The 17,230-nt window shown below is 37.7% G+C and overlaps 1 protein-coding gene across 1 annotated transcript in view; it reads right to left on the bottom strand.

The window, feature by feature from the left end:
* Positions 1-401: 401 nt before the first annotated feature.
* Positions 402-17,230, bottom strand: part of ERAP2 (endoplasmic reticulum aminopeptidase 2) — a 39,592-nt gene continuing 22,763 nt past the window's right edge. The window contains exons 11-19 of the mRNA XM_084881947.1: positions 16,171-16,346; positions 13,963-14,042; positions 12,534-12,717; positions 8,412-8,568; positions 7,746-7,930; positions 5,324-5,485; positions 4,676-4,816; positions 2,598-2,679; positions 402-1,570 (exon numbers count right to left, since the gene is read on the bottom strand). Coding sequence (XP_084738073.1) covers positions 1,427-1,570; positions 2,598-2,679; positions 4,676-4,816; positions 5,324-5,485; positions 7,746-7,930; positions 8,412-8,568; positions 12,534-12,717; positions 13,963-14,042; positions 16,171-16,346 — 1,311 coding nt within the window. The 3' untranslated portion in view covers positions 402-1,426. The remainder of the gene's footprint in view (positions 1,571-2,597; positions 2,680-4,675; positions 4,817-5,323; positions 5,486-7,745; positions 7,931-8,411; positions 8,569-12,533; positions 12,718-13,962; positions 14,043-16,170; positions 16,347-17,230) is intronic.

Here is a 17,230-nt window from a genome sequence, read left to right as displayed (position 1 = left end):
CCCGCAGAGGAGTCTGATCTGGCCCGCCAGGTTTTTTGGGCAGTGAGCGCAGCCGAGGTGTTACAGTAGAAATTAGTAGTTCATATAGTCTGGCCCTCCAGCTCTCTGAGGGACCGTGATCTGGCCCCCACTTTAAAAAGTTTGAGGACCCCTGCACTAAGGTGTTATACAGATCTTGGTGGGACCCTGACCAGGTCCAATCTATAGTCAAGATGCTTCAAAGATTCCAAGAAATTATTTGAAAACAATCTTAACAAAACGTGTATTGGGTCATGCCCACGGTCCATCTGAATTATATTCTGTCTCTGACTGAGAAAGGTCATAGACTTTATGATATCACTCCAAAAGGGGTTGTATAATACCCCCCACCGACCCCTGGCCCATTATGCCAGCTTCCCTTAATAACCCAGACAATTAATCATTGCTTCATTTATTCACAACTTTTTTATAACTTATTTATACACCAAATTGATCCATATGTGGGATCCTTAAGTTATTACATGTACTGCCTGGATGTAGAGGGGTGTTTTCTTTATTCCAAATATCTTATTCAAACAATTAAGAGAAGCATTTAGAAAAGCATTTAGAGATCAAGAGGTTCCCTTAAAACACAAAGAAATACTAAAATTGGGTTACAAAAAGATGATGCATTTAAATATTTACATTAAACCACTATTTAACCCAAATATACACAATATAACCTAATTACTTCAAAATATTTATAAATAATGCAACTGTGTATGGATTAAAGTGGTGTGGTATTTCCTGTTCCTCTGTGACTACAGATTTTACTTCCTTTCAAGGTGACCTCAAAAGGTGATCCTTGAGGCTCTTCATGAATGTGAGGCTCAAGCCAAGAGGCCCTCCTGGCCTCCTGGATAAACTCTGACATCTAGTTTCTAATAATCTGAGATTTGGTGACAGAGCCTCTGTTATTTTGGTATTTGCTTTATATTTAATTCAGATTTTCCATAAATGGTAATAATTAAACTACTCAGGCTAAGTTCAAGGACAGGGAGAGTGGGAGATAGCAGGATGCAAATGAAAGATTTATTTCATGGATTTGCAGTAAACTGGTTGGGGAAACTCCAGGATACGAGGCAAGGTTAAAAAGCAGCAAAATAGCAAAAGAGTGGCATGATGTGAGGCAATGTGGACAGTTTGTGCTGCAGATAAACTATTACAGGTGTATCTCTATGTCTACATCCACATCTCCCCATATCCTCAGGAAAGTTTACTTTTAAAGGGGCTATGAACTGGCCTCACCCTGCCTTCAATGCCATACCCTGGTCCACTAGAGACCATAGCTTAGAACAGGCAGCTGTGCTGGCTGATTTCTTGAGGCTTCTTAGAGAAAATATCTGGAACTCTAACCTGAGCTTTGCTAATTCAAGCCGATGTAATGTGCATCTGATGTGCTGACCATTTACGTCCTAGCCAGTAGCCAAGTCCTTAGAGTGGGAAGATTCTTCTCCAGCCACTTAATATTTTTGGATATGGTTTCCAGAACAATTTGAAAAATATCCAGATGTAATCCTTGAGCTTTAAGAGAATTAAAGAACAGTTTCACCTGAAAAAAATAAGCAAGAAAAGAATTACTGACATGGTTAAAAAACACTTTCTCTTCCAAAGGGTTTCAAACAGCTTGTAAATTATACAGACACAGGTGCAAGCATTCCTCTGTCAATCTCTAAAAGGTTATTCTTTTTTTTTTTTGCATAGTTAGTACTTCACTTTATCTTCAAACAATAAAGACAGAAATGATAAACCCTCATCTTACAAGTGAGCACACTGTGAGAAAAAAGTTGTGATTAAGCCAAATCATTGAGTTTGTAGTGAGCTGGATTAAGTTCTAGAATTCTGAGTTTGCTTAAAGTGTAAATAAATTCAGGATTTATTGTGGAAAGAAGATGTAAAACACCAGAATGCTTTAAAAAAGGACAAGTAGAATTACCAACAATAGGAGTTGTTAAAAACCTTTAAGAACTCTTTCAATCTTCAATATAATCATTCATGATGCTATAATAATGAACAAAATAACACAAAAGGACTAATCTCTCAAGGGTAATTTTCATTTCAAATGCTATATATTTAAAAAGGTTCTAGGCCTTTGTCTTCCATTTACTTGCTACATAACATTGGAAAAATAAATTATTTTCTTTCAATAAAATGAGAACTTCAAACAAGATTGCACCTGTTGACTTTCAATTCAACCACTTGAACATTTATTTTTAAACTAGAGGCCTGGCACATGGATTCATGCACCAGTGGAGTCCCTTAGCCTGGCCTGTGGGGATCAGGCCAAAACATTCTCCGTGGAGTCCCAGATTGCAAGAGGGCACAGGCCAGGCCAAGGGACCCCCACCAGGGCATGATCAGGGCCAGGGAGAGACCATGGGAGGACTCCAGGGCATGTCCAGCCTATCTCGCCCAGTGCGGAAATGCTGGACCCCAGCTGAAAGCTAACCTACTGGTCAGAACATCTGTCCCATGGTAGTCAGTACATGTCATAGCAACTGGTCAAACGGTCGAATGGTTGGAGGGACAATTAGTATATTAGACTTCTAAATATATAATTGGTAGCAATAGTCACAAACCTCTTGTAACTCATCCTTAGAAGAAAAGTGAGATGTTGTGCCAGAGATGATTATTCTCATATCAAATGAGCCCAAGCCAAATCTGAAAATAAAAGGGAATTTGAGTAATAGAAATACTGACCTTATATTTATTATATCATCATATACTTTTTAAATGTATAACATTAATAACTATATGATAAGCTTGTATACTTACAATAGGCAGTATTAATTACCATAAGAATAACTGATATTCACCCAGTAAAATCCCCAAGGTATGAAATTTATCAAACTTGACCATAAAATTAAAATGTAGATAAGGCTGTCCTAGACAGTGTAGCTCAGTTGGTTGGAGTGCCGTTTGCATACCGAAAGGTCTCTGGTTCAATTGCCGGTCAAGGTACATACCCAGGTTGCCGATTCCCCAGCATATGTGGGGGGGAATCAGGGGGAGTGAACATGTGGGAAACAACTGACAGATGTTTCACTCTCACATCAATGTTTCTCTGTCTCTCTCCCTCTCCCTTTCTCTCTCTCTAAAATCAATTAAAAATTGTTTTTATATAGATAAAGCTATTTTAGAAAATATGACTATCATATTCAGCAATGTTTATATTTAAATTTATGTTTAAAGCAGCATTCTCTACATTTTTGGGGGAGTGGCTATGCACCCCATCAGTAAAGGTTCTTGGACCAATAACTTCCCAAATTACATTTTATATGTGAATTAGATGCACTAAAGGCAAAAAAAAAAAAAAAAAAAAAAAGTTAAAATGGCATAATAAACAATATATGTGGTAATATTTTCTTCTTGCACTATCTTATTCACTTCCCAGTCCATTTTGGATACCAATGTGCTTAAACCTTGTATTTATTAGGGAAATGTTACTTGGTTAAGCTCTCATTTGTAGCTACAGACTGCATCCTTCACCTAGTGTCTTATATAGAGAATTCATACCACAGGTCAAAGGGATTCATGCTGGAAAGCAGAGCACAGATACATCTAAAAAATGGTTCCAAGTCTAGTGCACATGGTCAGACAGGGGGATAATTTCCAGTTACAAAGGAAATCTACAGCATTGTAGAAAAAGTTTGATCATTCAGGAGGGAACTGGTAGGGATTTTAAGGAAACACTTTTTTTTTTTTTTAACAGCAGTTTCTAACTGTTTGGTTTCAGGTGGATGTCAACCCCTCCCTTGAAGGTCTGGGAGAAGGATATAAAATGGTTCTTTGCTTACACAAAGCTGTCTGTGAGGACTCTGAGTCTTTTATGGTTAAGAAGTGACAGATAAGAGGAAGTGGGGATAACTAACATCAGAGATGCTAACTGACACTGTTTATCTTAAAACAGAAAATTCCACAGCTCTTTCATACAGAGTATTTTCCATACAGTATTTCATAAGTGACATTTTGGATGTGGATGAGGAAATGGCTGAGCACCTTAGCAAGGGGTTTGTTGTGAGAGAAAGCAATGCCATTCTGTACATTTCAATGAAATGTGATTATTATTGGGTGTCCCCCACCACCACCCCTGGGGATATGTTAGGCCCAGGAGCATACTGGAGTGAGCTCTGGTTCTCCCAAAAGTTGAAGCCCCAGAATAGACACAGAACCAATCCAAAACACTTCTAATCAGATTTCTTTCAGCCATTCTACATTCCCTGCTGCTCCACCTTTTCAGGTAAACTGACGGTGGGGATTAGCTCTCATCAAAATGCCCCCAGAACAAAAAGCAAGCCAAATATGTGTGATGCACTATATATAGATTCATTGAAGTCCTCAGGGCTGGTGAGACAGCCAAGAGATAGGGGAATGAGGCTGATGACTGGATTTAACTCGACTAGTATTTGCTTCTAGCAATTCTTTGCCTGGGATGAATAAGAGAAATCTGTTTCCCATTCCCTTCTGCTCATTCTTCTCCCTTACACCTGAACAGAGTAATTTGTGTTAGTCAGTTTTAGACCCAATAGACTTTCTTGAACCATTTGAGTGAAATGGTGTCATTTATATGCTTTGGGGGACATTTGATTACAAGTGGTGTTAGGCAACTGAGACAGCGGGGTGAAAGAACACACAATGGAGATAAGCCAATACCAACTTTTTAAGGAGATGGGTCCAATTTTCTCTTACAAAATTCCAGGCTAATTGCTGTCCCTTTGGATTTCTAGCAATTGCATGAAGAAGAGATGCCAAGTCCTGTGTCTTGATAATCTTTCCTTCCATTCCTAGTTCAATTAATCTGAAGAAATAAAAACCACATGAATTTTTATGGCAGATGTTATGTAATGATAATTAACTCACACTACCAATATGTTAAAAGAATAGGAGAGAAAGAGGTATAATAAAATATAATTGACCAAAAAAGTAATAAATTCTCTACTGGCTAACATTCTTAATGTTCTAGTTAAACTTTCACTTTTTTTTTTCTAGCAGTAATTTTAGTCACTTATTATTTCAAATAACTTTGATAAGATGAAAGTATCTTATATACAGAAATGTAGTTGTGCAATAATTTTCCTCCAAGGTTCTGTAAGTAAAACTAAGCCATTTGTCTAGTATCACTCACATGTTTAATAACTACATTTTGCTATTTACATTTTGACAAAACGTGTTTTTTTTAAGTCAAAGCAATTCAAATCCTGATTTAATTAACAAATGCCTTTGAAACTGGTGGCTAAAATTTTAGTGATTTCACTAAATTTGTATCAGTTTACTTTTAACCACTTAGTTAAAGTTATGCACTTACTTCATTAACTTTTCCTGGTGTTTGCTGGTTGACAATGCATACAGAATTTTGTTTTTTTCAGCACCTGACATTGACAGTTTATATTGCTCTAAAAGGTAATTCCATCCTTCTGTTGTCTGAGCACCCACGGAATACACAATCTTTAAAACATCTGTTGGGATACTGTGATATTAAGCACAAAAATAAAGAAAAAAGTTTTATGAAAGAAAGATTATTTTTTCTTATTGTGTTTTAAAATTTCTATAACAGAATCACCCCTGACTTATTCCCAGTAAATAGCATACTAAACCCTCTTACTGCCAAACTTTCTCAAAGGTGAAATAACTAGCTATTTTGGAGATAAGTTTTAAACCTGTGATTCTAATGCTTGTGGGATTTCCACTAGACATACTTAAATATCCCAAGTGCCATTTGAATCATAAAACAAATATTAAGTAATTAAATTCTAATCCACATTGCTATTTTAGTGTTCTTGTCTGTATAATTTTATTAAAATTGGAAATTAATACATCCTAAGTTCATTGTAGATAGAACACATAGTAGTTTTGACCACTACTTTACCCTTAACACTTACAGCAGTGCTTGGCACAAAAGTGAAATGCAAAGTAATATATTTTTAATTCATGAATGAAGTAATTAATTAAGTAATCAATCTATGTAAGGAATTCTTCATTAGGATTAATACTAATGGTCTTAAAGTTTAGCAAAAACAAAACAAAACGAAAAAAACCAATAATCCACAATATTTAATTATTGGTTCTTGATTATAAGCATAAATGAGCTTTATCCAGAATATTTTTACAGGCATAGCATCCTACTCAACACGTGGAACCATCATATCTAGTGTACATGGGTTACTTCGGGTGAGGTCATCCCTCTTATGCCTAGCATGAACACAATAGTAAATAGCATTCCATTATGTTATGGGACAGCAGGATGTTTACATTTTAGCATTACTCATAATAACCAATCAAAAAGAAGAGAAAAATAGAGCTTAATATGTTAGGAGTAAATCATAAAGAGCTGAAAAGTCCCAAAAGAAGAAAACTGGAATTTTTTTTTTTTTTTAAGGAATAATTTGCCCAGCTTGCTTGGCTCAGTGGTTGTGTATTGACATATGAACCAGGAAGTCATAGCTTGATTCCTGGTCAGGGCACATGCCCAGGTTACAGGCTCCCTCCCCAGTGTGGGGCATGCAGGAGGCAGCCAATCAATAATTTTCTCTCATCATTGATGTTTCTCTCTCTCTCTGCCTCTCACTTCCTTTCTAAAATCAATTTTAAAAATACATTTTTAAAAGAAATATTTCAAAAACTTGCTGAGATTTAGTTACATGGAGAAAAGTTATGATAGCATATCATAGCAATTTTAAACAGGAAAAATTGACATCATTTCATAATATGATACTAAAATGGTGAATTTTTTTCTTCTACTTAAAAAAATGAATCTCCTTTAATTTACATAAAGATTTGATTTCTCAAAACATCCAACTCCAGAGTCAGAGTTTTAACAATAACAATATAAACCATGTGTTGATCAGAAATCAAGGCTTACAATGAAATGATTGCAGGCAGAGTCTGTTAGTGCCTATGAGTTGCAGCCACATCATTGAAGTGCAATATAATACACTTGATCACGGGGCATCTTTCTCATTTCTACTAACCATGAAATCAATTTTGCTACCATGCGCATTCTTTAAATGGCTCAACTCATTTGTTTCCCATCAAAGTGGGAACTTGGGGCCCAGACTTGGTCGGTGGTATTGGTTAATGAGGCAGTAAACACATTTTTTTAAAAGGCCACCTCCCTCTTCTTTCACAAGTTTCCCCAAATGATCACTGAGGTTTTAATTGCATGTACATTGTACATTGCTTTTTTATCTTTAAAGGGCATCATTTTTGGAGATGGATTTTCCTCTGCTCCCACAGTCTGGCTAACTTTCTGGTACCATGTCAGTGTTTATTTAGCTCTCCCCTATAGAGACTTAAACCTCACTTTCCACAAAATCTATTGAGCACTTAGTACTATGTGAGAGCATGAAACAAGAGTATATAATTCCCAGTGTGGCTTTTTTCTTCTTTCTCTCACATAGTACTAAAAGGTTTTGGCTCTATTGTCCTGTATGATCAAAGACTTTTACATTAGTGGAAGGAACAACCTGGATCGGCCAGCATGACTCAGTAGTTGAGCATGGAGCACATGCCTGGGTTGTGAGCTCGATCCCAGTGTGGGGGCTTGATTCTCTTTCATTATTGATGTGTCCCTCTCTCTCCCTCTCCTTTCCTCTCTGAAATCAATAACAATAACAATATATATATATATATATATATATATATATATATATATATATATATATATATTTTTTTTTTTATTTTTTTTTTAAGTGGAAGAAACAAAGAATAGGACAGAAGTCTAGATCTACTTTAATTTCCCGCTGGATTCCATCCACTGAGAGAAGAGGTCAGTTGCCTTCCGAATGCAAGGAGCATGGTTCAGGTCACACGCCAGCGTCAGCAGGGTGGAGCGAAGCATCCTGTCCCAGACGGAGCCCTCGTCCCTCCAGCTTTGCCTGTCAATCACTGGCTTGAAATACTGGAGAAGGTAAAGCTGCAGAAAGCACAGGATGGCTTACAGAGAGGCTAAATTTAGTTCTTAACACAGCTCTGACCCATCCAAAGGCTCACCACTAAACTATCTGCATGCACCTTTCCAAAACACAGAACGACTTATATTTCTCTTCTTTTTTTTCTGGCTCCAACCCACCATGTTTAAGAAACAAAGGTAGTTTCTCCATTAAACATATGATTTAATTTCCTCTTTGGGAGGGACCTATCAACTGATGATATAAGATAAAATCACCTTAGGAAGGATGTTTTTGCTCATGATCCTAGTACGACTCTTAGAATGGTGATGACAAGCAAGAAGGGGCATCCACCCATTAGGTACTGTTGTGTTAATTGTGCTATCAGCCAGTATCCTCAGCTTCTCAAAAATGTAACCCAAAGAGTCCACACGAAACAGACCAAGTCTCACTGATCCTCCAGACACTGTGTATTTACTTAATGAATTTTCTGAACGTAATACAAACCTTGAGGTTTTCAGAGACATCTGAGATATTGCGTCTGTCCATCATGTGGTAAAACAATTCTAAGTATCCCAGACCTTTGAGCAGGGCAAGGCTGCTTGTTTCATGTTGGAGATAGCGAGTCAGGTCGAGAGCTTTGTCTAGGGTCAACCTTCCTGCACTGAGGAATAAAGCAAATGTCGATGGTTTGTGTATAACTTTTAGTTCTTAATATTAACTCTGATATAGAGAGCCATAATAGAAGTTCATTATAGCCAGTCCATTTGGTTTAAATCCTAGCTGTGCCACTCACTAGCTGTGTGATCTTGGGAAAATTATCTAACCTCTCTGGGATTCAATTGCCTTCCTTATACAATGGGGAAACTGAAACTAGAAAAAATTTAAATTAAAGAGAACCAACTTCTATTTTGACTTCACTCTTCTAACATGCTGTTTTAAACAACCTAATGGAAAGTTGCCCCAAATTTTTGTCTAAAGAGAGAGGGCTGGACCATATGGGCTGCTGTATTTTATAAAACAGAAATCCACATAATGCCATTTTTCCTTTTCACATGTGTAAGCATCATAATCTAGGGTGCAATTGATACCCTTGAGCATCAGCAACAGAAAGAAAATGGCTATTATTTTCTATGGTCACAGTTTTATAAGGAATGTTTAACACATAACAATGACTTTATATTATTCTTGGTGGTTTTTTTTTGTTTTTTGTTTTTGTTTTTGTTTTTTGCCAAGACTACTTTATTTTCAATAAGACAAATACCATTATTAGAAAACTTTATATAAGCCTACAATAAAAAAAATGATCTTAATACTCATTTAAAAGAGATTCCTTTTCTTTTTATTTTGTAATATATATATATAAAAGCCTAAGTGACCATTACAGCCAAATGAGCAGAACTACCAGGAAGACCAGTAGGCCAGTCACTATGATGCTCATAGTGAGCTGCCCCCTGGTGGTCAGTGTTCTCCCACAGCCAACCTCCTGAGGCCAGCCAACCTCCTGTGGTCTCTCCCCCTGGGCAGCTGGCCCCGATCAGGCCCTGGTGCTAAATCATTCGTAGATGACCTGCTTCTAGGTCAGGGTTTCGTACATAGCAGAGCAGCTCCCTTGTTGCAATCTATTGAAAGTCAGTCCTCAACACAAGGGTTTGTCTCGCTCCCTTCTTCCCTCTTCCCCAGGGGCTTCCCGCCTGCCATGTTGGCAGCAAGGGGGGGAGGGGAGGAGGAGGAGTGGGGAACCGAGTGGTGATGGGGCAGCATTCAGCATTAATTCCTTCTGTACCCAACCCAGTGTTCATCACCTCTTCTCCCAGCTGGGACAGGGAACTGGGGGAGGGTGGCAGTGGATGCAGCCCCTTTCCCAGGGATCTGAAAGCCGGCTCTCTCCTTGGAGCTGCCAGCCAACCTCTCATGGTCCCTCCCCCACCCCTGCATGCATGAATTCATGCACTGGGCTTCTAGTTATTTAATAAAATTCCAGCTCCTCACCACCTGCACAAAACTTTATCTAAATGTTTTTTTACCTTAAAAATTAAACGCATGTATAAGCATACACTTCAACCTAACAGGAAAAATCTGTATCTATTTAATTATATATAGTTTCAACTAAATTGTATCTTTGTGGAAGTACAATCGTATTCTTATGGAAGCAATTTGGGGCTTTTTTTTTAAGGTGTGGGGCTAAGAGAAACAAAAGCTTTTCTGTAAGGAAATTAAAGTTGTCATTTTAATTCCACTCAACTCAGATGAGATCAAAGTCTTAAATTATGTTTATAGAATATGAAAATTCAATTAAAATACATTTCTATACATGGGTCAAAGTTTGTCTCCAATCTAAAAGTGATCACTGATTACTTCCTTTAACTCTTAAATAGATACTTCATAGAATAGGGAAGGAAGAGATATATATTACCAAGGAAGTCTAGCAAGCAAAAATATTTAGACTTATTATGAGAGTTTTAAATTATATCCTTATACAATTCATTTTATTATTATAAAAGTAATATAAACAAATTATAAAATAATTGGAAATTAGTGAAGAGGGGGGAAATACTTATAATTCACTACCCTACACATTTACTAACAGCACTGGAATATATCCTTCTGGTTTGGTTTGGTTTTGTTTTTCCCTCCACGTTTATTTTTTTTCCTATGTAGTTAAAAGCATAACAATACGCAAACACACATTTTAAATGCATTTTTTCTATGCTGTCACCTCCTCTTGCTAGTCAACACATGATCTTTTAGACAATGTATATTAGGTAATACTAATAATGCTAACAGCTGACATTTATTGGGCAGGTACTGTGCTTGGTGTTTTATCTGCCTTATTGTATGCAATCTTCAAAACACATGTGCAATAGATATTATTGCTTAGATCTGGAGTTTTAAAGACTAGGAATGTTTTAAAGACTAGAAAATTTAGGCTTAAAACAGTTAAGTTACTTGCCCATGTTAAACAGTAAGTGAGGAGGTAGTATTTGAATTCATCTGTTTCAACCCAAAATTTGTACTCTTAATTAACTTCATTAACCTGTTCATTTAGTGAAGAAAAGATAATTGCTTTTCCATTGATACATCAGTAACTGTAGTGTTCTTTCTGCTAAATTTAGTCTACCCAAACATCTATAGGTTAGAAACAGCAAAAAACACTTGGCTACTAATGGAAAGATTGGCTTTCATTTGCTGAATTGTCAATAATCCTCATCCTTTCTAGTCTTAAATTTTTAATCTACTTTTATGCAATCTGTGAGTCTCTCCTTTGAGCAAACAAACCTTCAACTAACAAGAAATAGCCTGCTAGTCTATTATGCATCTACTCAAATGAAGGATGATGCTTTCTTCTAATCCTAGCCTTCGATGTGCTATGATGCTGTGATGTTACTGAGACCCATGGGGTTGAGGATTGAACTTTCAATCCTCTCTCTTTTCTAACGTAGGAGGTCAGTTGCATGGAGGAGAAGCTTTTTCTGAGAAACGTTCTGCTGGTTGTTTTTACTCAGGTTGACCTAAATAAACATCTGAAAGGAAATAATATGTCACACAATAAAATGAGTAATTCTCAGAAAAGGAAAAGTTACAATGCACAATACTTCACCTGATCCCTACATTTTTTCCCCCATTGGCCATCTTATGATCTCATTTTTCCTACATGTTATTCATTGAGGATAAATGGGATAGGAAAGGAAATACTTTGTCTTTCCAGGAAAGTCTAAAGAGAAATAAACATAAGAAGCCAATTCTTCATTTCCTTTCCAATTTTACATTGATTTCTCTAATGTGAGCACAGTAATGAATGGATTATTGTACTGAACTAAAATCTCATTTAAAATCATAAAGTTGCCGAAACCGGTTTAGCTCAGTGGATAGAGCGTCGGTCTGCGGACTGAAAGGTCCCAGGTTCGATTCCGGTCAAGGGCATGTACCTTGGTTGCGGGCACATCCCCAGTAGGGGGTGTGCATGAGGCAGCTGATCGATGACTCTCTCTCATTGGTGTTTCTAACTCTCTATCCCTCTCCTTCTTTTCTGTAAAAAAAATCAATAAAATATATTAAAATAATAATAATAAAATAAAATAAAATTGTAAAGTTTAAGACTATATTTATACTTTTTGTCCAGCAGATTACATAGGTATTTGGTAAAACAGCAAGCTACTAGCATAAACAAATTTTAAATCTGGGGTTAAAAGCCTAAGCCTAGAGGTTTCACCCTAATATTATAGTACGTGAATAAATCAAGACATTAATGTGTACTGTCGGGGACTTGGGCATATGGAAGAGTGCAGACCTGGCCTACAAGAGATCTTCCTACTGCACCCTCCTCTATGACTGCCCTGTGAGAATGAAGGTCCAAAGCTGCCAAATATTCTCATTTTTAAAGAGATTCCAGAAGTCAGGATTTTTATATGAAATTCTCCACGTTTTAAAACATTGGATTAAACATCTAAGCTTGTGTGTGCCAAAATACCTTATCAGTGGGTAGGCTTTGGCCTAATGGCCAATATTTGGCTTCTGTTCAGGTCCATATCATATGAATGATAAAACACTGAATGTTTGATTTTGAAATCAGTATATCTGGCTATGAATCAGTTATTTCCTGTGAAATCAGATAAACTTTTACATTACCTTACTAGCTGAAACGCATCGTGGATCAGACCTGTTCTGTCCTTGGGTCTGAGAAGTGTGTGGTTCTGATTCAGCTGTTGAATGAGTTGGTCCCATCCATGCCCCTCATAATGAACAATATAGTAGCCATTTGAGTTCACATTGAATTTCACCCAGCTGGTACTTTCAGGTAAGTCCAGAATATCTGAGAGGAGAAATTGGCATAGGCATTTCATTATCAGCATACACCCCAGGATTATTTTCAAAGCTGTTAGTTTATATACTATTATTAGTAAATCAATAAGAAGACAAAGTTTTGGAAGAGTCATGATGATATTGATTTTCATAGTCTACTGGATGGTTTCTGCTGGAAATAATGGTCTTATTAAAGTAATAAATAAATCAATTCATATGAAAAGGACTGCTAAATTAGTTCTCAAAAACAGTCGATGCAGGTCTAATAGGCATGCAAGGGCCCAATGAGCCAGATGATGAGCATGACTAGAATTTGGCTTGATTTATTGGTGGCCATGTCTCCAGGTTTAGTTACTGAAATATGTATATGTAAATAGTTGATCCACTAGTTCAACTATTTACATATACATATTTGTATGAAATAAGGACTCCAGGTTGAATATGATGTTATGATGGAAACTCAAATTTTAGTGAAGTGTTTCAGGAAAAACTGAAATATTAAGTGTTTTTAATATGAAAGACATTATACTTGGTGATAAAATATCATTATCATATTATCTTGATAACTGTTGAAGGCCAGTCCTCATTTAAAATAAGATGAAAAAATTGAAGCTCAGGAAGAGTTGAGCATTTTTCTTAAGGCCACAGATCTAATAGATGACAGAATGATGATATAAATCCACAGACAATAAATCCCTAAGTGTATGCTTTTTTCTACTATACAAGTTTACCTTATGGTTTCACAGCTGGATTTAAGTATTAAAAGGCAAGACAGGAAGCCATCATTTCTTGATATCAATAAGATTTCTTTCTGAATGTTAAAAGCACAAGAGAACCACACACTGAATAAAAAAAAAACTTACTTCCTAGATAAAATGTTCTTTCTGTAACTAGTAAATGGATAAATGAGAAATTCCCCAAATTTACATTTTTATTAGTAGTATCTTTCCTCCAAATAGTTCAGAACATATTTAATTTAAGAATTGAAACATGCCAAAACCGGTTTGGCTCAGTGGTAGAGCGTCGGTCTGCAGACTGAAAGGTCCTAGGTTTGATTCCGGTAAAGGGCATGTACAATACATTGGTTGTGGGCACATCCCTGGTGGGGGGTGTGCAAGAAGCAACTGGTCGATGTTTCTCTCTCATCGACATTTCTAGCTCCCTATCTCTCTCCCTTCTTCCTCTCTGTAAAATATCAATAAAATATATTTTTTTAAAAAAGAATTGAAACATGTTTGGCTAATCAGTTCATTACCTGTCTTTGATTTTAAAATGTGTCTGTGAATCACATCAGAGGAACTCGTGGAGTAGGTCAATGGGATGTGCCAAAGGTACCTGTGTGAGAAAGTAAAGACCGTTACAAATTAAATAAATGACTATTTCAATTTTCACACTGTCAGATTCAGATAAACTGTAAAAGGCACCTAACTGCCCATTCTTTACATTATCAGGGGCCTTATAAATTTTCTTGGCTAAGTCTAGCAGATTCTTGGGCATGCAATAATTCTTCCAAGATGAAGAATTGAAGGCGTAGCAACATATACTAGTTGAATTCTGTCACAATTACCGGTGCCATTTGCTGTATAAATCTCATTTCATAGTAAGTTCTGTTAATTGTTTTCTATAAAGAAGGAAAAAAAATCCAAAATTCCTTACATATTTCCCAAAACTCAGACAGCCTGATACTAATGCAAATATCTGAATCAAAGCTGTAAGAAAAAAGCCTTAAGAAGTCTAGATCTCATTCCAGTATGACCTTCCACTTATCCTTTTGCTCAACAAAGCTAACCCCATCCAATCGCCCATCTGCTAAGGGACTGTAAGTGGCCAACAGTTTAGGAACTGCAAGTCAGCAAGTCCAGAGAGCAGAAAAGCAGCATGGATAGAAGCCTCGGTTACTTTCCAATAGTCCTTTTATGTTAAATAACAGAAACTGGCTATATTTTTCCTTGCTGACTTTCTAGAAACTTCCAGAATTTACTTCTTTAACACATTAAGCCATATTAACTTTAGTAATCCAGCACATGTAAATTATGGGTTTAAAAGCACTACCAGGTATACAATGGAAAGGAGAGAGTCCTCAAAATATATAAAATTAAAGGAAACACTATACACAGACTATATAAACCCATCTAAAAAAGGGTCATAAAGGGATTATCTCTCTGCTAACCCACAAAAAGTACAGCTAATTAGCAAAGCAACTGAAATATTTACACAAAAATGGTAAAAATGGACACACAGATATAGCCAAGACTTAATGGAATGATTCCTGGATGAAATCTTAGCTCTGGAAGAAAGGGATGCTTCCAGATAAACATATCTGGGAATAAAAAGAGGAAGATTAGCATTTCATAAGTTTGAATAGGCATGAATCAGAGAATAATAATTTTAAACAGTAATCTAAAAGCTGCCATAAGAAGAAGAAAAAATACAGGTCATTGTATTGATAGATCTTTGTAAGTCTGGATCATCCACACTGTTGAACTCTCTCGTGACATTTTGATAAGTTACAAAATTCTGAGTTCTGCTTTCCCAATGATGAATCAAACATAAAAATGTCCAGGCTGTGTTGCCAAGTCACAAATTATCTAAGCTCTGTGAGGTTCAGACTTCGGGAGAACATACAGAAAAACAGAAAATTGTGTCTCAGAGAAGCAACATAAACGTTGCTGTTGGGTTGGGAATAGGTAACTGATGAAACAAAAGGAGAAAACATTCGCGTTCTATGTGCATATTCTACCTGGTATATGCTAGAGACCTTGAATTTGCTTCTGGTTCTCAGAAAAATCCTAGAATTGTCATTTGAAGCTAGATCTTTAGAAAAAAAGAGATAATAATCATAAGAGGCAGTACAGATTCACTTGGGTTGTTTCATTTTAAATGAACCTAATTCCTCTTGGTAATAGGCTAATAGATCAGAGAACAGTGTTGTGTTCTCTCAGGAAAGGCTGGTGAGCAAGACAGGGTGGTTAATTGGATTTGTTTTAATTATCACCAAGGACAGCATATGTTTTGAGACATAACATTTATAGTCTATTTACTGAAAATAAAAAGGCAACAGGAGGCCTTAGCATTTAATCAATCACAGGGGGACTATCTTTCCCAGTGACTTGTATAGCTGTAATAACACTTCCTAGGTAGAGGGCCGTCAGGCAACTTATTAAGGCCCAGAAAACTAGTATTGAAAAGAGTCAGGAGATGTTATAATGGAAACATAATCGACCACCTCTGCGTCAGAACGGAGTTTCTACAGGCGGCTGCAGAAGCACGAGGAAGGCAACGGTGAACAACACCGCCTGGGCCACCTGTAGCTCTTTAAATGTGATCAAGGCTAGTTTGGGGCTTGGATCCCTGTGTGAGATAGCAGCCCGCGGTCGCCAGAGAAGCTGAAAGAAAGTTACGTAATGCCACAAGGAGCAAACTGAGCTGAGGTAAATTAGCCAGACAGAAGACAAGCAGCCACCTTTCCTGCAGGGCCCTCCAGGCTGGGTCCTCTCTGAGCACCCCGCTCAGGAAGCGCTCCTGTCGCAGTCTGAGCGAACGTCCTTCTCGCTCCACCACCACGAGCGGGATTCCTTTCTGCAGGGTCCACGTAGCCATCATCTCTCTGACCTCCTCATCTTCCCCCTGAAAGGGGAGCTGAAAGGACAAGTGACTGTGATTTAGTCAACACAGAGGAGAGAAAACAAAGGGATATGAGAAATTTGGGGTCCCTGTGATGCCAGAGACCAGGCTGGGGGAGGAGGGCGGGCTCGGGCTGCCTCTGGGCAGAGCAATGCGGGGACTGGACAGGGCTGCTCTCAGCAAGGCACCTGAGGGAGGGGGATGAGTGGGAGCCTGAGGGTGAGCACACACAGGGCGGGGAAAGCCAAGAGGAAGGGTTTGAGGTTGGAGCCTTCCTCCTGCTCCCTTTCCAAACAAGAAAAGAAACACCTCTCGGCTTTGGTAGTGGTGGAACGCAGGGTGGGTGGCCTAGGAGAGAAAGGGCTTCCTTTAAGGCACATGTGTCAAACACAAGGCCCGCGGGCCAAATCCAGCCCGCCAGGCCTTGCAATGTGGCCCGCACCGCACTGTCATCACTGCACTCCGCTGTCAGTTTATGACATTGTCAGTTTATGACTGTTCAGTAAACCATTCGGCCCGCGATTTAGGCTGGATTTTAGATTTTGGCCCCTTCTCTGATTGAGTTCGACACCCCTACTTTAAGGGAAGCTTTAAATGTTCCAACAGAACCCTATATCAACAGAGGTAGATTAAATGGAGAACAAAACCTCTAGCTTCTGAGCATGGCTTTCTGAAAACTGGGTGATCCAGAATCTTCCTTTAGAATCCATCATTTATGGGATTACCATGACTGTTCAAAAAAAGTTTGCTTTTTTGTTGTGTTGTTTTTGATGACTTTATTTCTCTCTCTCCTAAAGCGCTCCAATTACTTCCCAGAAGTAAACAACAAGACCAGTTCTTAGCAAAGCCAAAAGCCATTTGCTCTGTTTCCAAACCTAGCATATCCCGCTTGGCAGTTT

Source organism: Pipistrellus hanaki (genome assembly GCF_964339955.1).
Source record: "Pipistrellus hanaki genome assembly, chromosome: 4".
Lineage (NCBI taxonomy): Eukaryota > Metazoa > Chordata > Mammalia > Chiroptera > Vespertilionidae > Pipistrellus > Pipistrellus hanaki.
Note: the sequence above shows the minus strand (reverse complement) of the source record. Positions and strands in the feature narration are given on the sequence as shown.